Source organism: Erinaceus europaeus, chromosome 15 (genome assembly GCF_950295315.1).
Source record: "Erinaceus europaeus chromosome 15, mEriEur2.1, whole genome shotgun sequence".
NCBI lineage: Eukaryota > Metazoa > Chordata > Mammalia > Eulipotyphla > Erinaceidae > Erinaceus > Erinaceus europaeus.
Genome location: NC_080176.1, coordinates 31,077,161 through 31,105,076, shown reverse-complemented (window position 1 = coordinate 31,105,076; position 27,916 = coordinate 31,077,161). Strand labels below are relative to the sequence as shown.

General features: G+C 39.4%; 1 protein-coding gene across 9 annotated transcripts in view; it reads right to left on the bottom strand.

Annotated features, from left to right (window-relative positions):
- AUTS2 (activator of transcription and developmental regulator AUTS2) overlaps positions 1 to 27,916 on the bottom strand; it is a 1,407,660-nt gene that overhangs the window by 985,688 nt on the left and 394,056 nt on the right. For 6 of the 9 annotated variants that reach the window (XM_060173543.1, XM_060173545.1, XM_060173546.1 and 3 more), the window contains exon 3: positions 20,869 to 21,006. The exons of the other annotated variants lie outside the window; for them this stretch is intronic. In XM_060173543.1, the coding sequence (XP_060029526.1) occupies positions 20,869 to 21,006 (138 nt within the window). The remainder of the gene's footprint in view (positions 1 to 20,868; positions 21,007 to 27,916) is intronic. 9 annotated transcript variants of the gene reach the window in all.

Here is a 27,916-nt window from a genome sequence, read left to right as displayed (position 1 = left end):
GTGGATCCCACTGCATGGTAAAGTGGGCACTCAAGTGGGTATGCTACTGCCCGGCCCCCATTCATCTCTATATATACTAGTTTACACAAAGCATATACTATAGAGTATATTTCCTCTTTTTAAAACTTTTTAAATTTTTTAAAAATATTTATTTATTCCCTTTTGTTGCCCTTGTTGTTTTATTGTTGTAGTTATTATTGTTGTTGTTACTGATGTCCTCATTGTTGGATAGGACAGAGAAAAATGGAGAGAGAAGACAGAGAGGGGGAGAGAAAGACAGATACCTGCAGACCTGCTTCACCACCTGTGAAGTGACTCCCCTGCAGGTAGGGAGCTGGGGGCTCGAACTGGGATCCTTATGCTGGTCCTTGTGCTTTGTGCCACCTGCACTTAACCCGTTGTGCTATCGCCTGACTCTCAACTCCTCTGTTTTTCAGTTTGCTTTGTTATGTCATAATGTTATAGAAAGTTAAGATCACCATTACAAAGACAAAATTAATAAATAATGTTAGTTTAAAATGTTTCCTTTTTACTTATGGTGATTATGCTAAGTGAAATAAATAATGAGCTGAATGACAACAATGGTTTCACTCAGAAGTGAATATGATGACTGAATATAGATGGAATGTGAGCAACTGAAACAAATTATTGTGCCAAAAGTAAAATAAAATGGCAACCAAACTACTTCAATTTTTTCCATTCAAAAGATAACAGTTTGATTAACAGTGATAATATAAAAATCTCAGTTTTCCTCTCCCCACTGCCTCGACCTCAATTTGATAATGGAGAATGAACACAAGGCCTTGTGTGTACCTAATACCACGGCTAGACAGGCTCCCCAGAGCAATTATCTTTAATTTTTTAATTGTTTTTATTATTTATTGGATAGAAATAACTAGAAATCAAGAGGGAAGGAGCTGAGAGGGAGGGAGGGAGGGAGGGAGAGAGAGAGAGAGAGAGACCTGTAGTCCTGCTTCACTATTCACAAAGCTTTCCCCTGCAGGTGGGGACTGGGGCCTGGAACCTGGGTCCTTGTGCACTGTAACATGTGCATCCAATTAGGTGCACCACCACCTGGCCCCCAGAGCAAAATTTCATTCTTTATTTCAGAAAGACAGACAGGCAAACAGAAAGAGAACTGCTCCACCAGCACCTTGGGTGCTGTCTATGGTGCTCCCAAGTGAGGTAGGAGCCACAGTGAAGAGCCTTGCTTGTGGTGATGCACAGGTGAAACACCTCCTGGCTCCGACCTTCTGCATCACACAATGACCTTGGCTCCATACTCCCAGAGGGTTAAAGAATAGGAAATCTATCAAGGGAGTGAATGGGATTCTGAGTTCTGGTGGTGGGAACTGTGTGGAGTTATACCCTTCTTATCTTGCCTTTGTAATGGTGATCTTACCTTTTTATAAACTGGACTGACCATTAAGACATCACAAACCAAACTGAAAAACAGAGAAGATGAGAGTCCAGCGGTAGCACAGCGATAAGGTTATGCACAGGTTTTGTCAGTGTTTCCTTTTTATAAATAAAATGAAAAACAGAAATACCTTCAGGCTCTTCAATTTCTTTGTTTTTAAATAGCAATAATAGCTCAGGTTAAACAAACAGTGGTAACTCTAAGGTTTTGGGAAAATATTCTGTTTTGTTCCTTTTCAGTGTGTCATATATATAAATCTGTACATAGTTGATGAAATTTTGGGAAGATTCTTTACATTAGCAAAAACACATTATTTTAAACTAGTTTGCTTACATTATGGAGGCATCTTTTTATTTGTCTATTTTTAGTTGGCAATGAAGTCCTAGTAATTGAGAAAATATCCTTGATTTACAAGTCACAGGCATAAATTCCTTTAGGAATGATTTCCAGGAGGGTAGGCAAAGTAGTAAAACTTCCCCCTGAACAGAGTTCTCTCTTGAAATAGTAATTTGAGAGTTGTAATTCACTAGGAGAAGTTATCTATAGTTATTTCAGTGGAAGGATGCTTGAAGGGACACCCTATCACTTGTTTTGTTCTGTTTTTCTTTTCTTTTTTTTTTTTTTATTGCTACCAGGGTTATTTCTGGTGCTTGGTGCCCACAGAACCAGGAATCCACCTCCCCTGTTGGCCATTTTTTCCTATTTTTTTTTAAATTTAACTTATTATTTTTTCAAATTAGATAGGACAGAGAGAAACTGGAAAAGGGTGGGGGAGCTAAAGAGAGGGTGAGAAAGACCTGCAGACCTGCTTCACCTCTGGAATCCCCTGCTGGAGGAGGGGTTCAAACCCAGGTCCTTGTGCTTGGTACTGTGCACCTCCTGCTAGTCCCCAGTCACGCTATCACTTGTTTATCTACTTATTACTTAACTAAAGGGATAAAGATTAGCAGCAGAGCCATTATAGGTCACCATTAGAAAATACCATTCATAGTTTAATTGCAGGTACAACTATTTCCTTTACATGTAATTCTGTAGGAAATAACCCAGACCTGATTTTTACTTGGAGTTGAAGAAAAAAATGCCGAAGGAAACAAGACTAAAGGCTGAAGTTCTAAAGTACTTTCAATAATAAAAGACCATAAAATAGAAAGCTCTGAATGAAGTATCACTCACAAGCTGTGTGACCTTGGACCAGTTACTTTAATCTCTGAGATTTAGTTTCCCCATCTGTAAAAATAGAAGAAATAACTTTAATTAATTAATTAATTAATTTTTGCCAGAGTCTGCTCAGTTCTGGTTTACGATGATGCTGGGGACTGAACCTGGAACTTCGGAGACTCAGGCATGAGTTTCTCTTTGCATAACAATTATGCTATCTCCCCTGCCCTAAGAAATAACTACTAACCTGAGATGAATATGATAATACAAATAAAGTGACAACACAAGATCAAGTATGAATTAACTGCCCATATATGCAAGCTATTTTTTATGTTTATCTTTGCTGTGCAAGTCAATCTACCTTAAATTTAAATTTAACAACTATTTCTTTTAAATAGAAAAATACCAGAGATTTAATTTTTTTAAGCATGTTTTATGGTCTTAAATGAAAACTTGGGCAGAAAAGTACTTAACAGTCAGATAACATTTATTCTATTTTTTAGTTGACCTAGTAGTACCAGGCTAATAATGAACACTAAAATAATATTTGCTTATTAAATAACAAGTAGGCCTTATTTAGACATCTATTTCTGTATCCATAATAACTTAAGCAGAAATTCAGAAATACTACTTATAATAAATCAAGTAGAAATACTACTTTTAATAAACCTGTTATTCTATAGCCAACAAAACAGAAATCACTGTCTTTAAATAATCTATTTGGCCTTAAGCAATATTCTAATTCAACTGCAATTTTACTTGTCATTTAGTAATAAGTAAGAACTTAACAATCCCAAATCTTTGAACTGAAATAATAGTGTTTTCCTGGCAAGATCCCTATATGTGGTCGCTGAACTTTCTGTCAGGTAAAATGCTCTTACTCATGACATAACTGCCCACAGCCTAATACAGGTGTCAATACCAAGGTCAGAATGAGTATCAACACTGTATTAGCTGATAACTGTGAAATATGCAATGGCTTCTTCTTTCAAACCCTTCAATCTAGCATTTATAGTTATATACAAAACATCTGCAATAACAACAGGTAATGCTGGTGACACTTGAACATTTCTGGCTGCTGAGAAAAGCAGTGTGAATTCTAGTATCAAATGAGTGCCCACCCAGGATCTTTAATGAACCAAGAACCAAAGTGTGAGAACTGTCAGACTCAATGAGACGGCTTTCCTTGCCTCATAAAACAAGAGGAGTTGTTGATAATGTATAACGAAACAACAAGATATATTTTGCTTCCATGGACAATACATCACAAAGCACTTTATTTACTTTCTCTCTTATTAGGTTTCAACTAACAAAAACAGCATTGTCTCCATTTACTGATGAAAGAAGAAAGAAAATGTGGTACAGACACACAATAGAGTATCATCTGAGAAAAAAATGAGATATTAATACATGTCTTGACATGACTGAACTTTGAAGACAATACACTAAGTGAAAAAAAGCAGTTGTAAACTTAGGCACTGTATGATGACATTTAAATTTAATGTCCAGATTAGGCAAACCCATAGATATGGAAAGTAGAGAAGTGGTTGCCTAGATGAGAGGATATTGGGAGAGGAAAGGGAAGTAAATGACTGCTCTGTGTTGAGGGTTTCTTTCTGGTGTGATAACAGTGAATATACTACAACCACTAAACCAGACTTTTTAAGTCGGTGAATTCTGTGCTATCTGAAATATGTTATCATTAAGGTATTTAAGAAAATGAAGAGATAGGTATCCTTAGCTCTATTTTAACACACACAAACATAGGCACGCACACATGCCTCAGAGATACCACCAGTAGAACAAATTCAGAAAAATATGTTAATTCTCGACAAATATCAATGTATTTTTCACTATATCTCACTGTTTCTTGGAATATGAAGGATATTAAGAAAGCATACAAACATCGAGTCTATTAGACCCACTCATCAACAAATAATTCTTTGTTTTCCTCAAACTTCCCCGATATTACCAGTTAACTTTTCCATTTCATATTTATTTCTAATTGGATACCATAAAGTCTCACAGAATATAACAACACATAAAAAAGTATGTCTATAAAGAAAAAGTTTTACATAACAAGATCATTTTGTCATTACTCTGAATGACAAAGTCTAAAACTCTAGTAAAAATTCTTTCCCAAACTGATTAAAAAGAGAAAGAAGTTGCAAGATGAACAAAGTTTTTTATGTGTTTGCCCCAGTGCCCCTTTTGTATAATTCAGGAACTGTCTCTAAACTCAAAAACAACATTTTTATAAAAACAATATAAGGGGCCCTCAGCTTGTTCAGCCAATAGAAAACAATATAAGGGGCCCTCAGCTTGTTCAGCCAATAGAAAACACACACACACACACACACACACACACACACACACACACATACACGAAGAGCTATGATCAAGCCAGACCAATCACACTGGAACATCTGCAGGAGGAGATCTTCATGAATGGTGAAACAGTGCTGCAGTGTCTCTCCTAGTGTCTCCCTCTCTCTCTTTTCATTTCTTTCCCCCTATCAAGAGGAAAGAGAAAATAAAGGCCACATAAAGCAGTGATGCAGGCATCAAGCCATAGCTTTGGTGGCAAAACAAAACAAACAAACAACAACAACAACAAAAAAGCCCACCAAACAATAAAATCAATATAATGCCTTAGGAACACTATCTTCTACACTAACCTCTACAGATAAAATAGTTTTGACAATGCACATGTCAAATCACAGAAGCAGCCACGCCAAAGAGGTCTTAAATACACTTGTTGGTCAACATCGAAGAACAAGTATGCAATTTGGCAACTAAACAAGTCAGATCCAAAGTAATTATGTAAAGTTAAGTTTCTTTAATAGTCACAATAAAAAAAGAATCTTGTTAAAAATTGTCAAAAGGGGAGTCGGGTGGTAGCACAATGGGTTAAGCGCACATAGCACAAAGTGCGAGGGCTGGCATAAGGATCCTGGCTCTAGCCCCCCGGCTCCCCACCTGCAGGAGGTCGCAAGCGGTGAAGCAGGTCTGTAGGTGTCTATCTTTCTCTCCTCCTCTCTGCTTTCCCCTCCTCTCTCCATTTCTCTCTGTACTATCCAACAACAACAACAGCTATGACAACAACAACTATAACAAGCACAACAACAAGGGCAACAAAATGGGAAAAATAGCCTCTAGGAGCAGTTGCTTTGTAGTGCAGGCACGGAAACCCCAGCAATAACCCTGGAGGCAAAAATAAATAATAAATAAATAAATAAATAAATAATTTTAAAAATTGTCAAAAGGTCTATTTTTTTTCTTTCCTTCAGGATTATTGCTGGGGCTTGGTGCCTGCCCTATGAATCCACTGCTCCTGGTGGCCATCTTTTTTCCATGGTTTTTGTTGCTGTTACTGTTGTTGTTGCTGCTGCTGCTGTTGGATAGGACAGAGAAAAATTGGGAGGGGCAGGGAAGACAGAAAGAGGGAGAGAGAGACAGACATCTGCAGGCCTGCTTCATGGCTTGTGAAGCGATCCCCCCCTGCAGGTGGGGAATCAGGGCTTGAACCCAGATTCTTGTACCAGTCCTTGTACTTTGCAGTATGTGCACTTAACACAGTATGTGAGCTTAACCAGGTACGCTATCACCACCCACAAAAGGTCTATTTTTAATTTAATTTTTAATTAGGCTTTAGGTCGAATTTTTTAAATTATTTATTTATGCATTTATTATTGGATAGAGACAGAAATTGAGAGGAGAGGGGGAAGTAAAGAGGGAGAGACACAGAGAGACACCCACAACACTGCTTTACCACTTGTGATGTTTTCCACCTGCAGGTGGGGACCAGGGGCTTGAACCTGGGTCCTTGCTTACTATAGTGTATGCATTTAACCAAGTGTACCACCACCTGGCCCCTAGGTTTGATTTGCATCAGACAGTTGAGGTCTTCCTTTTTTCTGCGTTTCTTTTCTTTTTGCCATCGGAGTTATGGATGGGGTTCAGTATCCTCACCACAAATCCACCACTCCTGGCAGACATTTTATTCCTTTATCCTTCTTTTTAAAGGCAGACAGAGAGAAATAGGATTGGAGTTGGGTAGATAGGAAGAAAGAAGCTGCACTGCTTCACAACTCAGGAAGCTTCCCTTCTGCTGGTGGGGCATGTGGAGGCTGAGCCCTAACTCCTGTGTATAGTAATGCATACATTCAACCATGTGCCCAACCGTCAAATTCTTCTATATTTTTCCCTTAAGACAGCAATAGTTAGGCAGGGATAGACAGTGAAAGAGACCACAGCACCAAACCTTCCTTCAGTGAAGTGAGGGCTGAGCTCGAACCTGGACAGTGCACATTGCAAACACATGGGAACAGAAGAGCGCCACGGATGACAGAGCAATGCTATGGAAACTCTCATCTGTCATTTCTAAACTCCATTCTCAAAAACAAAAATAAAATGAATGTGCAACTGAACCAGGGAGGTCATTTAGTAGTACAGTATATGTAAAAAGCCTTAAAGTAACTGCTAGGTGTGGCTTAAAAAATATTAAAAGCTAACATCTATGAAAGACTTATATGATGAAATAGTGTTTCATGTCCACGCCTAATGCACCAAAGGTCCCAGGTTCAATTCCCAGCATGACTATAAGCTAAGAGCTGAGTAGTTGAGTGGTGTTCTGGTTTTAATTAAAAAAAAAAAAACAAGACTTGGGAGTCGGGTGGTAGCGCAGCAGGTTAAGCACACGTGGCACAAAGCGCAAGGACAGGCGGAAGGATCCCAGTTCAAGCCACCGGCTCCCCACCTGCAGGGGAGTAACTTCACAAGCAGTGAAGCAGGTCTACAGGTGTCTGTCTTTCTCTCCCCCTGTCTTCCCCTCCTCTCTCCATTCCTCTCTGTCCTATCCAACAATGACAACATCATCAACAACAATAACTACAACAATAAAACAACAAGGACAACAAAAGGGAAGAAATATTTAAGAAGAAAAAAAGACTTAAATGCTATGCACTGTTCTAAGTGTTAGTCACATAGTTACCATCTTACCTCGGTCTTGTATTGGAGTCTGGAAGGTAGACAGTTTTCTTGATTTCATTAGCCACATCATAAACTTCTGACATCTTGACGTTTCAATAAGCACATTAAATCCCAAACATGTGTGAGAGGCACATGCATGTTCTGACTACACACATAGCACACATAACACAAACACACCAGTGTGACTGTAGATAAAAGTACTAACAGATATGGTTAGGGAAAGAAAACAAACATATAGTCCCAATTTAAAGATTGGGAATTTTAAAGAATGTTTCATTCAGTGCACTTGATAACTACATTATACTAGTGAGTAAATACAGAAAAATAATGCTAATGTCAGTTTTCCATTGGCAAGTATATTACAAGAATAAATTGTTGACATATACAAACTGATTTTCACAGCTTCAACTGACTTTGACACAAGTCATGAAGTTGTTTTGTTGTCATACAGAAATCCATACAAACCATGCAGAAATCACCCTTGAAATATGTTATATTTGCCATTGCCAATACAACTTGCTTTGTTAAGTCAACTTATTCAACAGCTAGGTATGTCATATTTGAGTGCTGAGGAAGACATTTTTTCTAAACCTCTTCAAGATTTGGAGACATGGAAATAATATTTACTAGTGGACTTTCTTTCGAGACTTTTTCTTTTTACTATCAAAATGATCAGCTCTGGCTTACAGTAGTGCTGGGGTGCTGGTGATTGAGCCAGGGACTTCAGAGCCTCAGACATGAGAGTGTCTTTGCATGGACTTTCTTTCAAAAATGAAGAAAAAGTCACCAAAAATGCAGGGTGAGGGGACTGGGTGTTTATGGCACAGTCAACCATCATCTCTCTCCTGGACCAGTTTCCTGACTACAAGTTCCACATTCACTCATTCACTCACCCTCACCAACTCATCAAACACACCAGTGATCAGAACTGCCTTTTTGGAACTAAGCATCTCATGTCACTCACATAATCAGACCCCTTTGTTTTTCATCCCTTTAATTTTTAACTTGCCCTCAATTCTTAACATTTAAGACTCCTTCTGATATGTGTTTTCTTTAATACCATCAATCAGTTAACAGTTTTGATGCTATCTAACTGGATATATCATCAGATCCCATGGCTAATGGCTCAGGTTCACAAGTCTGCCCCCCACCACAGAACACTAATCTCCAGTCTTCCACATGGCGCAAAGCGCAAGGACTGGCATAAGGATCCCAGTTGGAGCCCCTGGATCCCCACCTGTAGGGGAGTCGCTTCACAGGCAGTGAAGCATGTCTGCAGGTGTCTATCTTTCTCTCCCCTCTCTGTCTTCCCCTCCTCTCTCCATTTCTTTATGTCCTATCTAACAACGACAACATCAATAACTACAACAACAATAAAAAACAACAAGGGGGAAAAAAAGACTATATATACATAATCCTGATTTATTTACTTTAGTTTCAGAACACAGATTCCAGAAGCTGCCCTTTGTCACTGTGACACAACCTCTCTCCGTCTCGTCTAATGTATAGATTTCAGTTCAAAATCATCATATTCCCTGCAACCTTGAGGTTGCTAGAATGTTCTAGTCTACTTGGTCTCACCTAGACAACACCCACTCATTCTTTCTTTTTTTCATCCTAAAGGATATTAAGTGTTCCCCCTTGCAAGGTCAGTTTACTCAGTTACCGGTTCTCACTGAATTCACCACAGGTGAAAGGGTCTGTCAACTGTGCCTTTCACACTGTCTCTCAAGAGGGTCAATATGAAGTTAGGAACCTGAGGATGCCTGCTCACATTTGAATGTCACTTCTACTAATTACGGGCTAGGGACTTAATCTCATTGCGTCTCAGTTCCCTTATTTCTAAAATGAAGATAATAACACCTACCTAATAAGGTTATTATGTGAATTAAAATGGAAGAAAATCATTTAAACTAAAACCTTACATAATCAGATAATATTTCTGGTGACACTATTATTATTATCACTACTGTTGTCTATGATATGTGGAACAACAGTGTTGCTCACCACTAAAACACCTATGTCCAATGCATATAAGGACTATTTTATCCCAATTGTATTTCTTTTCTTATTACTAGAACACTGCTCAGCACTGGCTTATGGTGGCATATGGGATTGAACCTGGGACTTTGGAGCCTCAGGCAGGTGAGATTGTTTGCGTAACCATTATATCTACCCTTGCCCTCCCAATTGTATTTCCAATTTGTTCATAGTTCAAAAAATTTCTAGTGGGTATAAAGATTAGTTCTCTCCAAGAACTAAAGGAAATGATAATCATCAACTGATATTCACTTAATTCCCAAGCTCTATTCTATGGCAAAGTGAAACCTGTACAGAGAGACTCAGTCATTTGTATGACTGTACAAATTTCTCCTGTCATTCCACTAAATGAAAGGGTTAACAGGTTAAATTATATAAACCTCACCCAATATTCATCTACTCAAAGGCATTCCTTAATCTTCCCTTAGCTTAGGTAGGAAGGCTATGGATCAAAGAGCTCACTTCACACAGATAGTGTTCCATGAAAGGAAAAAGTATCAAGTTTTACATCCTAGCAGGATGTAAATGGGCTTAGCCTGCTCCAAGTAGCTGCAGGAGACTAGGAGAACTCAAAGACAGAAGCAGGTGTGTTCAACACATGGAACTCAGCTGGGTGGGAAGTTTCTAAAGTGCATCCTTAGGTTGACTTTTTCGAAGCAAGACTTAAAGCCAAAGAAAAGTGTGATATTTAAGGGCGCTCCTTTCAAAGCAGGGATTCCTATACAACAAAATGTGTGTGAGGGGGGAAGTACCCTTGAATTTGATCTTCAAACTGTCCACCAGACTTACTGTCCACAGAGTGAACCTTGAGCAAAGTCCAGTGAATTTGGTAGGCATCACTTACACCTATAGTTAAGTTGATAGAGATATTGGAGACACAATGTTAAGGTAGTTATATGAGTATGCATAAAAGGTCCTGTGCTTGAGAAAATATCACAAAATCTACATCTTTACAAATTAGGTTTACTAAGAACACATACCTACAAAATGATAATGTTCTAGTTTCCAATATAATCTTCCCAAAAGGTTTGCAACTGTCAGCAGTCCTGTCATTTCTTTCCTCAATAGATCTTCCCAAGTCACCACTCCCCTCCGTGATCACAGTTGGCTTTATTTCAGCAGACTGGTCTTTTGACACTTTGTAACTTTCCCTCCTAACTCTCCTAAGTATTTCTATTATATTCAATAACTCAACTACCCATAATTAACCCCATTTCCTAGTGAAATCACCTTTCCTTGTTTTGTAATTTAATTATATTTATTTAATATTAAATAGAGACAGAGAGAAATTGAGAGCGAAGGGGAGATAGGGAGAGAGAGACATACCTGCAGCTCTGCTTTAGGGCTTGAACCAGGGTCCTTGCACACTGTAGCGCCCCCCACCCTGGTTTTCATAACCTACACAGTAAGCTTCTTCTCCACCTACAGACACTCCGCCTCTGTAGTGAGCCCTCCTAGTTTCCACACCACACCCCACTTTGCCCCCACCAGCAGTGAACACTCATTGCACTTCCCGTGTTAACTTGGACTATTGTCCATAATGTCACCCTCCTTCTGACACTGAGGTTATTCCATTATAACCCATTTCTATCATTCTTGGTATTGAGGTAGTTCATCACTGTACTGTATGTCTTCAGATTTATTTATATTCTCACAATGATAAGTACAATTATGGATCAAATGTTTCATTCTCCTGCTAACCCATTTTTTTTTGCAAAGGGGTCAGCAATTTTTTTTAATCCTATTTTCCTCCTGCCAGAGCAGAAACAAAAAATAAGAAGCCCATATGGTTCACAAGAGGCAAGGAATCTTCTTGGAATGTGAAAATGCCTGCACTGGATTTGTGGCTTACAGAAAGTGCATAAGGAAATGTATGTAGAGAGATGGGGAAGGAGAAGCATCTGGGGAAGGAGGGGACAAGGGAGTGAGGGCCTGTGTGTGTGTGTGGGGGGGGGGTGGACACACAACTAAGGAATGTCATTTAAAGAAACTGAAAGGTCTTTCAGAATTAAACCAATCAGATTTTCCTTTCCAGAATATGGTTCCAGGAAGGACTGTAAGATTACTTTTAATGGAGTGAGGAAAATATGTATTAATTGAGCAGGAAACTTTTGAAAGCACTGAATTCTTGAAATAAATTTCTCAAGTATTTGAAATGTTTGACATGGACTTTCAACCTAAATCATCCCATCATCCTGCTCCCAACCAGCCACTGTAGTGACAGCATTCCTCTAGTACACCCTACCACTCTTTGCAATGCCCCAAATTCATTTACTAAAGACAGAATCAGATATGCAGAACATGACCTCATGGCCAAAAGGGTGAGGTTTTGCTAACAAGACAGGAGGTAAAGGCACAGTGATAGCAGGCAGAAGTAGACCTTGAAACATTTTCCAAACTGGCAGATGGCAGCTGAGGACTCTCTAGAGGTAGTTATTTCTTGGCAGAGGCACTACTACCAGATGAAATAAAATAACAAAAAGAACCCTGAAATAGTATCTGTGATATGAAAAGTGATGACGAGTGCTCATTTTCCTCCCAGTGAGGGTGAAAACTAAACACCAGGATAGTGTCATACCAGGTTGAATGCAAAAGTTACAATGCATAAGGACCTGGGGTTCAAAACTCTAGTCCCCATATCTCAAGTTATTTCCTAGATTATAAAACAAATAAATATTATTATTATTATTATTTGTCTCCAGGGTTATTGCTGGGACTCGGTGCCTGCACTATAAATCCACTGCTCCTGGAGGCCATTTTTCCCATTTTTGTTACCCTTGTTGTTATTGCTGCCATTGCTGTTGTTGTTATTGTTGGATAGGACAGAGAGAAATCGAAAGAGATGGGGAAGACAGAGAAGGAGAGTGAAAAAAAGACAGACACCTGCAGACCTGCTTCACCACTTATGAAGCGACCCCCCTGCAGGTAGGGAGCTTGGGGTAGAGCCAGGGGTTCTTATGCTAGTACTTGTGCTTCGTGCCATGTGCACGTAACCCACTGTGTTACCACCTGGTCCCCATAAATAATTATTCTTAAGTCTACGCTTCCCCTGTACCACCATAAGTCAGAACTGATCAGTGCTCTGGTAAAAAAAGAAAAAAAGAAAAAAAATTCTAGGCAAGTAAAGTCCGGAATCCCAGAACAAACATCTCTCTAAGATAATACCAATTTTTTTTAAAGATCTTATGTATTTATTAATGAGAAAGATAGGAGAAGAGAGAGAGAGAGAAAGAACCAGATATCACTGGCACATGTGCTGTCAGAGATTGAACTCAGGACCTCATGCTTGAGAATTCAATGCTTTATCCACTGCGCCACCTCTCGGACCACAATAATATCGATTTTTAAAATCTATATCTGTAATAGATTTATTTGTGGGACAAATGGTATAATGAGGTTCCTTTAATTTCCAGGCTTCTCTCCATGTCTGCAACATTTAAAGATGAGAGACATAACAGCCCCTCCAGAGTCAGGAGCAAGCTGGCAGAACTGGTATTCTGAGCCTACCTCGTCATCCCTCCTCATCTTCTCTAGCAAAGTTATCATGGCATTCTACATGAAATATAGCTCCCAAAAGCCTCTTTTTTTTATTGGGGAATTAATGTTTTACATTCAACAGTAAATACAATAGTTTGTACATGCATAACATTCCCCAGATTCCATTGTATTGTATATAACAATACAACCCCCACTAGGTCCTCTGAATCCTTCTTGGACGTGTACTCTCTCCACCCACCCACCCCAGAGTCTTTTACTTTGGTGTGATATGCCAATTCCATTTCAGGTTCTACTTCTGTTTTCTTTTCTGATCTTGTTTTTCAACTTCTGCCTTAGAGTGAGATCATCCCATATTCATCCTTCTGTTTCTGACTTATTTCACTCAACATGATTTTTTCAAGGTCCATCCAAGATTGGCTGAAAACGGTGAAGTCACCATTTTTAACAGCTGAGTAGTATTCCATTTTGTATATATACCACAACTTGCTCAGCCACTGGACACCTGGGTTGCTTCCAGGTTTTGGCTATTACAAATTGTGCTGCCAAGAACATATGTGTACACAGATCTTTTTGGATGGATATGTTGGGTTCCTTAGGATATATCCCCAGGAGAGGAATTGCAGGATCATAGGGTAGGTCCATTTCTAGCCTTCTGAGAGTTCTCCAGACTGTTCTCCACAGAGGTTGGACCAATTTACATTCCCACCGGCAGTGTAGGAGGTCAGTGGCATTCCTCTATGCAAACACTAAGTTAGAAGAAATTGAAATCCAGAAATCAATTCCTTTTACTATAGCAACTAAAACAAATATCTAGGAGTAAACCTAACCAAAGAAGTGAAAGACTTGTATACTGAAAATTATGAGGAAATTGAAAAAGACACAAAGAAGTGGGAAGATATTCCATGTTCATGGGTTGGTAGAATCAACATCATCAAAATGAATATACTACCCAAAGCCATCTACAAATTTAATGCTATCCCCATCAAGATCCCAAGCACATTTTTTAGGAGAATAGAAAAAAAGCTACAAATGTTTATCTGGAACCAGAAAAGACCTAGAATTGCCGAAACAATCTGGAGAAAAAAGAACAGAACTGGAGGCATCACACTCCCAGATCTCAAATTGTATTATATGGCCATTGTCATCAAAACTGCTTGGTACTGGAACATGAATAGACACACTGACCAGTGGAATAGAATTGAGCCCCTACACCTAGGGAAATCTAATCTTTGACAAAGGTGCCCAGACTATTAGATGGGGAAAGCAGAGTCTCTTCAACAAATGGTGTTGGAAAGAATGGGTTGAAACATGCAGAATAATAAAACTGAACCACTGTATTTCACCAAATACAAAAGTAAATTCCAAGTGGATCAAGGACTTGGATGTTAGACCACAAACTATCAGATACTTAGAAGAAAATATTGGTAGAACTCTTTTCCGCATAAATTTTAAAGACATCTTCAATGAAACAAATCCAATTACAAAGAAGAGTATGGCAAGTATAAACCTATGAGACTACATCAAATTAAAAAGCTTCTATACAGCAAAAGAAACCACTACCCAAACCAAGAGACCCCTCACAGAATGGGAGAAGATCTTTACTTGCCATACATCAGACAAGAGTTTAATAACCAATATATATAAAGAGCTTGCCAAACTCAACAACAAGACAACAAATAACCCCATCCAAAAATGGGGGGAGGACATGGACAGAATATTCACCACAGAAGAGATCCAAAAGGCCGAGAAACACATGAAAAAATGCTCCAAGTCTCTGATTGTCAGAGAAATGTAAAATAAAGACAACAATGAGATACCACTTCACTCCTGTGAGAATGTCATACATCAGAAAAGGTAACAGCAGCAAATGCTGGAGAGGGTGGGTGTGGGGTCAAAGGAACCCAAAAGCCTCTTATTTCTACTCACTTCACTCAGTTAAAAATAGGAATGAGAGAAACAAAATAGAGAAAAAGAGAAAGGGGTGGGGAAAAAGAATGGAAAATAGAACAGGGAGAAAGATGATTAACAATTCTCAAGTTTATCAAATAAAATTATTTGCATATCTTCTAAGTGGAATTTTCATTCGCATATTAATCCTTTCCTGCATTTTCTTTTTAAAAAATATTTATTTATTTATTCTCTTTTGTTGCCCTTGTTGTTTTACTGTTGTAGTTATTGTTAATGATGTCATCGTTATTTGATAGGACAGAGAGAAATGGAGAAAGGAGGGGAAGACAGATAGGGGGAGAGAAAGAGAGACACCTGCGGACCTGCGTCACTGCCTGTGAAGTGACTCCCCTGCAGGTGGGGAGCCAGAGGCTTAAACCGGGATCCTTACACTGGTCCTTGTGATTTGCACCATGCACCCTTAACCCACTGTGCTACCGCCCGACTCCCTCTTTCCTGCATTTTTACCACTGTTGCCTACTCTACGAACTGTTAATCCACTGTTGGATACAATTATATTTAAATTGGCCCAAACATCCTCCAAAGAAACAAAAAGAAATATTTATGAATCCCAAAAGGTCAGTAGGAAAAGTAGGTAGATTGACAAAGATGAGTCAGCTGCTTACAGAGACAAAAGCAGGAGAAACTTTGGCTTCTTTCTACAACTTCAGTTGTTTCAGTTAGGTATGGGGGAGAAAGGTGAAGACTTCAGTTAGGTAAAGGTCTTTCCAGGAAGGCCTGGTTTGAGTAGAGGAGAATTCCCAACCCATGTTTCAATGGAATTAATACCCACCAAATGGCGAATACGCAGAACATGCTGTTCTAATATACTTTGCTGCATGAATTTAGATGGATACTTGCTAAATGGCTTTCTCAATATAAGAGTTAAATTCAGAAAGCCTCCTCTACAACATGTCAACTACTATAACCCAGTAAACCCACAATAAAATAATGCTAAGAAAAAAAAGTAAGCCTATTTTTCTTGTTTTGTTTAGCAAGTTTTCCTATAGCACTGATCCTATTCTATATGAACACAACCATGAGGTGTGAACTTGCACTCAGAATTGGATTAGAGCACCTGATGGTACTATTACTGGGTAAAACAGAAAGCATCCAAATCACTCAGGACATCTGTCTGACCAGTCCTATTCTCGTTAAACTCTGGGTTCAAATGTCACAATGAAATTTACTTATCACCACCCACGTATGGCACAAAGTAAAGAATCATGAATCCTTCAAACCCCCTTTGCCCTCCCTATTTCCTGTGTAACAGCAGTTATAAAGTCCCTCAGGAATCTCAGCTGAAACACATAGAATAGACCTTTCATTCCTTTTTTATTTGTTTTTGTTTAATCTTCTAAGACTATTAACACAGTGTTAGTCAAGTTCTATCTTTAAGATGCCCAAATACTTCTCACTCCATTCCTGCTAATAACTAAACTTTCTTCAGAATCAAGGATATTCTTTTAAAAGTCAAAATATGCCTTATGCCATCCATCTCCAGACTTAATGGCCTAGTAAGCCCCAACTCTCACTACTTAAAAAAAATTCTCTTTATTTATTGGATAGAGACAGTCAGAAATCAAAAGGGTAAGAGGAGATAGGGAAAGAGAAAGAGAGACACCTGTAGCCCTGCTTCACCATTTTCCCCCTGCAGGTGGGGACCAGGGGCTCGAACATGAGTCCTTGTACATTGTAATATGTGCACTCAACCAGATGTGCCACTACCTGGCTTTCCTACTTTTTTCTTTAAGACAGGGACAGAGAGGGAGAGAGGAAAAGGCAAAAGGAGAAAAGGGGGAGAGAAAGAGAGAGAAAGAGAGAGAGAGAGAGGAAAAGGCAAAAGGAGAAGAGGGGGAGAGAAAGAGGGAGAAAAAGGAAGAGAGAGAGAGAGAGAGAGAGAGAGGGAGGGAGAGAAAACTGAATTATTTCAATATTATAGGGGCCAGGCTCAAATCAGAACCACATACTTGGCAAAGCAGGGCACTATCCAAATAAGCTATTTCCCACCCCTCTCTCAAGACATTTGTATAGCACTAGTATCAAGATGGTTGCTTTAAATCTTAGAAATGCAAGTTGTTTACAAATAATGATTTCCCCTTTGCTCCATTTTACACACATAGCCCTTTATATATACCAAGTTCTATGCTCTTCACAGTACACAAGAGGGCTCTATTCCTGACATCCCACCATCCCCAGACCCTCTTGTTCCTTTTCCCAGAGTAAATCAGGTACCAAGGTATTAGAGGTTCAGATTGTATGGCTGTTTATATATCTTTCTGCCTACAAAGGGAGGGACCTCCTAGAGGAAAAGGATCCATCTTTGGCATCTTTAGGGGGTGTCTAACAAGCATGAGGGCTAGAAGCAAGAAGAGACGTTCAAAGTTTGCACATTTATGTGTCTTAAAAGAAGAACAGGTCATATTGTAATGTGGAAAACTGAGAAATATTATGCATGCACAAACTATTGTATTTACTGCTGACTATAAAATATTAATCCCCGAATAAAGACATTTAAAAAACTTTAACACAAAGAAAAAAAAAAAAAGAAACACCTTCCTCAGAAATGACAAAAGCTCAAAAAGTAGTGAACATAATGACAGATGATAAGTATCAGACCCACAGGCTGATACTTTTCCACAGGTAAACAAATACATCAGTTTAGGGCACTAGCAAGCACAGCTGGGCAAAAGCCAACTCCTGCAGAGTGGCTTCATTTGTCTTGCTAAGGGGTGGCAAGGACAGCATCTGTCAAGAGGAGACTGAACAGAGGACCTCAGAACCAGCAGGGCTGTAACACGATGCACCAGTATCTGGTTAGAGTGCAAACAAGGTACGCTTTCTTCCTCTAGTACATAGTGGGCACAAGGCCAAAAACACACAGTGTTTGCTATTTTTGCAAGTCAAATAGGGTCTGCTTAAGGGAGGGGTAAGAGATCAGCAGTTCATAATGACTCTCATTATGTCTGGTGTATTTGGAGCCAAGATTAGCCACTAGACAATCCTCTGTCCAGTATCAAGGGCTTTCTACTGCCCTTTCATCAGGATAATTCCACTTCAAACTAATTTAGGTTTCTTATAATCCAAGTCATCAAAACCAATACACTTCACTGCTTCCAGTCCACAAAAAGAAGCTGGTATCTACTCCAAATAAAAATACAGTCCTTGGTTTAGGTTCAGGGTTTGTGACTTCTTGATAGTAGTGATGACAGTAACACACCACCATGAAAGTTCACACAGTCAGAGTGCTAAGTGAGGCACTCTGAGAATCTCCTGTCCTGCTCACTGTCAGGCCCACTTCTATAGAACACATTCCTTTCACCATGAAGCTTTGGGAGATCTCTAGAGACAAGTTTAAGCTTATTAATTTCCACTAAAATCAACAAGGCAACTTGAGTTTCACACCAGGATAGAAACTAAAGTCTGGAGTTAATGGTTAATGGTTTTTAATTCCTTCATAAAGGAATTTAAAGTCTTCATAACAAAAATAGTTTCTCAACTAGACCTTTACATCCAAATTAAAGAAAAGTTCAAGCCAGAGAAGATTTCTGACAATGACTCACTAGATTTTTAGATAAGAATGCCTAGCTTCATTCCTCTAAGTGTGGAAAAGATACAGGTGGAGAATAAACAATGGTTTCCAGAAAAACAAAGATGAAATTTATGCATGTCAAAAGAGATGGGGAATTAAAAACTAAATGATAAAATTTGCTTTATTTTCCTACCTTCTAGATTCTAAAAATCGACAATATTTCATTTTAAGCAGAACTAATATCATGGTGATCCTCTAAGAATATAAATATCTGTTGTTTGGTTTCATAAGGAACATAGCTTAACAACTCATGAAAACACTATGCCCTGGGAAGAATTATGTAAAAACCAAATAAGCAAATCATTTTATATATCTGTATATGTACATGTACTGACCTATCAAAGATACATTTTTTATTTTTTTATATTTATTTATTCCCTTTTTGTTGCCCTTGTTATAGTTATTATTGTTGTTGTTATTGATGTCATCTTTGTTGGAGAGGACAGAGAGAAATGGAGAGACGAGGGGAAGACAGAGAGGGTGAGAGAAAGATAGACACCTGCTTCACCAATTGTGAAGCGACTCCCTGCAGGTGGGAAGTCAGGGGCTCGAACCAGGATCCTTACTTACGCCAGTCCTTGTGCTTTGCGCTATCTGCGCTTAATGCGCTGAGCTATCACCTGACTCCCAGGAGATAAAATTTAAGTGGTCTGGGAGGTGGCTCAGTAGATGAAGTGTTGGACCCTCAAGCATGAGGTCTTCAGTTTGATCCTCAGCAGCACATGTACAAGAACCAGAGTCATGTCTGGTTCTTTCTCTCCTCCTAGCCCTCTCATTAATAAATAAATTTAAATAACATATATTTTTTAAAAATTTAGGGGGCCGAGCGGTAGTGCATCAGGTTAAGCGCACGGTGTTTCACACACCGTGCACAAGGACCAGCATAAAATCCCAGTTCGAGCCCTTGGCTCCCCACCTGTAGTGGGTTGCTTCACAAGCAGTGAAGTAGGTCTGCACGTGTCTATCTTTCTCTCCCTCTCTCTGACATCCCCTCCTCTCTCAATTTCTCTCTGTCCTATCCAGCAGCAACAATAACAATAACAACAATGGCAACAAAACGGGAAAAATAGCCTGGAGAAACAGTGGATTCGTAGTGCAGGCACCAAGCCCCAGCAATAATGCTGGAGGCAATAAATAAATATGAATATATATATATAATATAATTTGGCTTGAAACAGTGAATACTTCATAGAGCAGGCATCTGTGTACCCAGTGGCACTACTTACACAAACAGTACCTTGATGAATGCTCTTAAAAGACATTTAACATATGAAAATTTAAAATAAGTTATTTATTTCTGTACAGCATACAGAAATGTACATGGCAGTGTAATGTTTACACAATGAATACAGATAAACAGGCAGTACACAGTAGCAGTTCAATATCCATTCTTGAATGTGCCTGGTTTTACTTCACTGGGGCAAAATGTGTCTAGAAACTCTAAATTTACTTATGCTGCAATGATACAAGTCATCTGGCTGACTATAGCTTTAAGAAGTTCTATTTGGGATCCAGGGATAATCTGGTTCTAGGTCATGGGGGAGAAACCCAAGGGTACCATAAAAAATCACTGATTTAGAAGGCTAGAAAGTGACTTAGCCATTGTGAGTGCTCAAACTGTTAAGACTACACTAGAAGCCAATACTCATCAACATGTATAAGCATTCTATATGTAAAATTCATTAAAATAGTAGTTCTAGTAGTTCCGGAAGTTCTCATTGCTCTAGGCACCTACTCTGCATCTGTCTGACTTCTGAACAAAAGTTTATGGTAAATATATGTAAGTATATTAACCTTCTACTTAACTGATTAATTTTACAATGTGCTTTTCCCTTCAACTTTTGCTTCCTTGGGTCCCTATCCACCTCACCATATTATCACTTCGTGAAGCTCTCTTGAAATGTGATTTGCAAGGTCAGAAAAATAACACACTTGAATAATGTGCACAACCAGGTTTAGGCCTGGCCTCCACCACACTAAAGGAATGTTCAGTGCTATGGCCAGTATCTCTCCCTGTCCCACTCTACTTTTCATATTAGTATCTTTAAAAAGTCAATCTGGACCACAGAGAAGAGGGGAGGGTAGAGGTAGGGAGGGAAGAAAAAAGAAAGAAAGAAAAGAGAAAACATAATGAAGACACAGTCTCATAAGAAAAAAAAGTGCATTTCTAAGACTGAAATATCAGTCTGTACTTGAATACCAGCTGAAATGCTCTACTCACAGAAAGAAATCCGAAAGATGGATTTTTTTTTTTTAGCATCGAAAGACAACAGAGCACTTTTTCATTTGGAGCTGCAGAGGGAGCCAGAACCATGCAATGGGAGCAAGTTGTCTCTTTTAGAAGTGGATGAATCCAAGGCTATTGGAAAAAAAAAATATATATATATACCCCTCACAGATAACACACAAGTATTCTTCAGATTTCAGGCCTGGGGAAGATATTGAAAGAATACATTGTATGTGGAGAGAAAAAAAATCATACAATTTAATTTGGGATAAGGCAATGAACAACAAAAGACAGCTAAAGCCATTTTGTTCTATCTAGTGAAAAGAAAAAAAAATTCAAAGAGAATTATTACTTCTAAGGTCCCTTAGTCAAGATAAGTAGCAAACACTTTCAAATTGACAGGGAGGGGTTTTGTTCTTTAACTGTCAAAAGCTTTGTTTGGAATGAATTTTAACAGAAATTGATCTGTTCCACTCTCATCCCTATCCCCCCATCCCTTTAAAAAAATGTGGATACTAGGTCAGGGCACAGATGGGGAGAAGCAGGAGGCAGGCAGAGAGGGTGGCAAATGTCTATATAAAGTAACACTGAGAGGACAAAAATGGAAAGAAAGAAACAGTGGTTGATCCAAAACAAATCAGTGATGTTGCCACAAGGTCACAAAAGAAGATCCAGTAAGGTGTGCACTTCAAAACCATCCTAGTTACCGCAAAATGCTACACTAAACACAGAAAGAACTGAAAAAACAGGCACTCTAATCAATGGCAAAACAACAGTTAACTAGTAATTCCAAGTATAAAGAGCTCATTCTCTGACAGTTCTTTCACAACATACTGAAGACATATAATAACAAGCTACAAAGATGTAAATGTGGTTCATACTGCAATACAGACAGTTAAGATGCTACATGATGTAGAGATTCTAGGAAAACTTTAACAACATAGGAAATGACAAAAACTCTAGCATATTCATCAATCTAGTTCAAATAATCAAACATTAAATAAGCATCTCTACCTACATCAAAGATTGCATAGTGTTCTGCTGATATCCAAAAATGACTCTGTCAATAAAAAAACAGGGAAGGCAATGCAACCAGTACAGCCTCAACATGTTTCACTTCAGATTGTGTCCAGAGATGCCAGGCATGGAATGTCAACCCTTCACCTCCATTACTCTAGTGAGACCTTTCCTAGCTCAAAGGACTCTTTAATTCTATTTCGGGTGGTACACTTCCTAACAAAGCCACAGAATCTAGATACAGACCAGGGACCATGGGATAGAGTACATGTGTGCATGTATCCATAAATTACAGGGAAATGCATACCTCAAATAAAAGTGCACAACAGTTTGCAGTGACTCAATAAGTGTAGCAAGCAAGTAGAAAGACCTAAAAATGACACCATAAAGTAATCAAATAGTTTCTACTTAGACCTAGATACCCTCCTCACCTACTTCCTATTTTACTTCCCTCAGTTACTCTAAAGTTAAACTTGTCAACATAAGGACAACAAAAGATGGGGAAGGGCAAGAGGCCAGCATATTTTAATGATGGCTCTTTTGGTCACAACCAGGCCACCCCATCACCCAGGCCCCTAGTCAGGGAATACTGGGATTCCCACATAGACATGGTGGGCCTAAACCTCTAAGAGATCCCTCTCTACACTATCACATTTTCTTTCCATCAAGTCTCTCATGCGACTCTATAGGACCTTGCTCTCACTGTGGAACAACAATGGTAGGGAATGCCCCACTCTACAAAGGGAGACTGGGTCAACATACTCTGCCACTCCAGAAAGATGGTTTCTGCAATGAGTGCAGCTTAGAATGTTCCTAACTATGGCCATGGAATGCAAGCTCAAGACCTACAGGGATGGAGAGATTACACAGGCTCCTGTGCTGAATATGGGCCCCAGATCAGATCAATAGGGTTTACAATTAATGGTATGTATATACTTTCCCCATATTTGGGAGCTACTCACTTCCCTGATCCAGTTTCCTAGTCCTGTTTCCAACTCTGACACCATCTCCCCAGACAATACCTTTAAGCCCACATTAGCAAAGATTAGCAAAGTCATGGGGCCATTGGAATATACCTAAAATAGACTTCCTAGCTTTTTCCAAAATGAAGACCCCAAATCTCATCTGCTATATTCTTACCTTTAGGTTCCTGATTATAAAACATTTTGTTCTGCTTTATATCTTAATGCCTTTCAGCCACCAAGTTGTGAGTGCTGCCATGACGCCCACCTGATTTCCCAGGGCAGACAACCTCACCAATGTGTCATGGAACCCTACCTCTCCAGAGCCCTGCCCCACCCACTAGGGAAAGATAGAATCCAGCTAGGAGTATGGATCGACCTGTCAACAACCATGTCCATCAGAGAAGCAAGTACAGAAGCCTTCTGTAATCCATAATGATCCTGGGTCCATACTCCCAGTGAAATAAAAAATAGCAAAGCTTCCAATGGAGGGGATGGGATGCAGAACTTTGCTGGTGGGAACTGTGTGGAATTGTACCCCTCTTACCCTACAGTTTTGTTGCTCATTATTTTTAAAAAAGAACAAAACAGGGAAGGAACACACATACATACACACACGTGCACACGCACACACACAGAATAAGGAAAGATGTAGATAGGTAGAATTAGAACCAAGATTCAAAAATCAGTAAGAACATGAGGTTAAGTCTAAAAAGACATGAACACTTGGTTTGGGAGGTGGTGCAATGGATAAAACATTGTACTCTCAAGTATGAAGTCCTGAGTTCAATCCCTGGCAGCACATGTGCCAGAGTGATGTCTGCCTCTTTTTCTCTCCTCCTATCTTCCTCATTAATAAATAAATAAAATCTTTAAAAAATTTAAAAAATAAAAGGACATGAACACTCCTTTGTCAAAACAACAAAGCCCCAGTAAGATTTTTTAAAATCTATGAAATAATGATTTTTTTTTTGCCTCCAGGGTTATTGCTGGGGCTCAGTGCCTGCACTAGAATTTAATGCTCCTGAAGGCTATTTTTTCCCCTTTTGTTGCCCTGGTTGTTATCACTGTTGTTATTGTTGTCACTGCTGTCCTTGCTGTTGGATAGGAAAGAGAGAAACTGAGAATGGAGGGGAAGACAGAGAGGAGGAGAGAAAGATAGACATCTGCAGACCTGCTTCACTGCTTGTGAAGTAACCCACCTGCAGGTGGGGAGCCAGGGACTTGAACTGGGATCCTTGCTCTGGTCCTTGTGCTTAGAGCCACATGCGCTTAACCCACCGCGCTACTACCCAACCCCCAAAATAATTATTTTTAAGACATTAAAAACCGTGATTTCTGAAATGCAGAAATGCCTCTTCAATGTCCAACTGACTGTATGGATTTTTCAGAGTATGAGGCAGAGTGATGGGAAAGTGAGGCAGAATGAGACAGACTACAAAAGGTAAGGAAATGCAGTTGGAAGTCTGAGGAGACCAAAGCAATTGGAGTTCAAAAAAAAAAAAAAACCTCATAGAACAAGAACCTCAGAGCTGTAGAGAGTTTCCCCTGAGTTTGGCAGGGAGACTACAAAGTTGGGGAGAGGAGTACACAAAAGGATTAGAAGGATTAGAAAAAATTTTTTCTGACATTCAATACAGACTGTAATCTGTATCTCTGTCTGTAAAGCTCACACTTCAGAGTATTGAAGAGCATGGTAAGAGTTACTGAGGAAAATCAACCCTAAACTGATATGAGCTCTTTTCCAGATAATCTTAACAAATCAAAATGGAAAAACTAAAAAAGAGTAATCAATTCCAAGTAATTTCACTGTACCCCTGAGTAAGACTTAATTAAACTTACAGTTTTGCCTGTCAGAGCTCCAACTGACAAGTCTGAAGTTGCCTAAATCCACAAGTTCAATCCAAAGCACCACCTTACACTAGACCTAAGCAGTGCTCTGGTCCTCTCTCTATCATAAGTAAATTATTTTCTTTAAAAAGATGACTTGCTGACCTGAGTTTCTCTCCACTCCTCTTATCTCCCTGGTCAACTAGAAATATCAAAGGAGATAACCTGGGACCACAATAAGAAAGGACTAGAACTACTTTGGGAAGCCCCCAAATCACCAGTGAATGCAAACACTCATGGCTCTGGACAGAGAAGAGCCTATGGAGAAACTCCTGGGGCTAAAGCCCATTTCTACTCCCTAGTGGCTGGGAACAGTATGGCAGTTTGCTATTTGAGGTGCCAACTCCAGTCACTTTTACCAACAAAAAGACTGTTGATGGGAGGAGAGAATTCCACTAACTCTCAACAAATGCAACTGTAAATCTCCATTGCTACTGCTCCTCAAAGGCTGGAACAGCAGCCAGAGGCCCAGTGCTGACACGGGGGGGGGGGGGGTGGCACGGGGGGGGGGGGGTGGTAGTTGGCAGAGAATTGGCCAGGAAACCAGGAGAAGACCTACATCCTGGTGGGCTAGAGGTAGGGCTGTATAGTGGGAGCCTTTCCACATTGTTCCCCTGATGAATTGGGAGACATGGTGAATAACTGCAAAAGAACCCACAGAGTATAAACGGGATTTGTTTGGAAACTCACAGTGCTACCAGCTTGGCTCTGGAATAAACCTAACCGAAGAAGTGGATGACTTGTATACTAAAAATTATGAGTCACTATTCAATAAATTAGAAAAAGACACAAAGAAGTGGAAAGATGTTTATGGGTTAGAAGAATTAACATCATTAAAATGAATATACTACCCAGAGTAATATACAAATTTAATGTTATTCCCATCAAGATCCCACCCATATTTTTTAGGAGACTAGAATAAATGCTACAAATGTTTATTTGGAAGCGGAAAAGACCAGAATTGCCAAAACAATCTTGAGAAGAAAGAACAGAACTGGAGGTATACAACTCCAAGATCTCAAATTGTATTATAGGGCCACTGTAGTCATAACTGCTTGGTAATGGAACATGAATAGACACACTGACCAGTGGAATAGAATTGAGAGTCCAGAAGTAAGCCCCCACACCTATGGAAATCTAAAGGTGCCCAGACTATTAAGTGGGGAAATGGTTTTGGAAATATTGGGTTGACACATGCAGAAGAATGAAACTGAGCCACTATATTTCAACACACACAAAAGCAAATTCCAAATAGATCAAGGACTTGGATGCTATTGGCAGAACTCTTTTCTGCAAAAATAAATTTTAAAGATACCTTCAATGAAACATATCCAATTACAAAGAAGATTAAGGCAGGCATATACCTATGGGACTACATCAAATTAAAAAGCTTATATACAGCAAAAGAAACCAATACCCAAACAAAGAGACCCCTCACAGAATGGGAGAAGATATTTACATGCCATATATCAGACAAGAGTTTAATAACCAAAATATATAAAGAGTTTGCCAAACTCAACAAGAAAACAAATACCCATCCAAAAATGAGAGGACAGGGACAGAATATTCACCAGAGAAGAGATACAAAAGGCAGAGAAACATGAAAAAATGCTCCAAACTACTGATTGTCTAAGAAATGCAAATAAAGACAACAACGAGATACCATTTCACTCCTGTGAGAATGTCATGACTCAGCAGAGGTAGGAGCAACCAATGCTGGAGAGGCTGTGGGGACAAAGGAGCCCTCCTGCACTGCTGGTGGGAATGTAAATGGGTCCAACCTCTGTGGAGAGCAGTCTGGAGAACTCTCAGAAGGCTAGAAATGCACCTGCCCTATGACCCTGCAATTCTCCCCCTAGGGATATGTCCTAAGGAACCCAACACACCCATCCCAAAGATCTGTGTACACCTATGTTCTTAGCAGCACAATTTGTAATAACCAAAACCTGGAAGCAACCCATGTGTCCAACAACAGATGAGTGGCTGAACAAGTTGTGTACATAGACACAATGGAATATACTCAGCTTTTAAAAACGGTGATTTCACCGTTTTCAGCCCATCTTGGATGGAGCTTGAAGAAATCATGTTAACTGAAATAAGTCAGAAACAGAAGGATGAATATGGGATGATCTCACTCATAAAAGTTGAAAAACAAGATCAGAAGAGAAAACACAAAGCAGAACTTGGAAAGAAGTTGGTACATTGCACTTAAAGTAAAAGACTCTGGGGTGGGGTGGGAGGTGGGGTCAGGTCCTGGAACATGATGCAGAGCACCCAATGGGGGTTGTATTGTTATATAGGAAACTGGAAATGTTATGCATGTACAAACTATTATATTTACTGTCAAGTGTAAAACATTAATCCCCCAATTAAAAAAAAGTGACTTGCTGATGTACAGAAATACATAATACCTGAGCCTGCAGAGGGAAAGCTTCACAATTGGTGAAGTAGGGCTGCAGGTGTCTCTCTGTCCATCTTCCTCTCCCTTCTCAATTTCTCTGTCTCTATGCAATAATAAATAAATAAATAAATAAACCAACAAACATAATACTCCAGAGTTCAAAATGTCTGATATCTACTAAAAAGGTGAGGAAAAATAATCCTCAATTAGTAGAACTGGCACAGTGGCTGAATGTAAAGAAAGACACAAACAAGTATTAACTCTTTTTTAATATATTTATTTATTCTTTTTGTTGCACTTGTTGTTTTATTGTAGTTATTATCATTATTGATAATATTGTCGTTGTTGGATAGAACAGAGAGAAATGGAGACAAAAGGGGAAGAGAGAGGGAGGGGGAGGGAAAGATAGACACCTACAGACCTGTTTCACTGCCTGTGAAGGCACTCCCCTTCAGGTGGGGGGCCAGGGCTCTAACCGGGATCCTTAAGCCAGTCCTTGTGCTTTGTGCCATGTGCGTTTAACCCGCTGCACTACCGCCCAACTCCCGTATTTATATATATATATATATGATTTTTTCTCCTTTCATTGCTCTTGTTGTTTAACATTGTTGTGGTTATTGATGTCGTTGTTGTTGGACAGGACAAAGAGAAATGGAGAGAGGAGGGGAAGACAGAGAGGGGGAGAGAAAGACACCTGCAGACCTGCTTCACTGCTTGTGAAGGGATTCCCCTGCAGGTGGGGAGCCTGGGGCTTGTACTGGGATCCTTACCA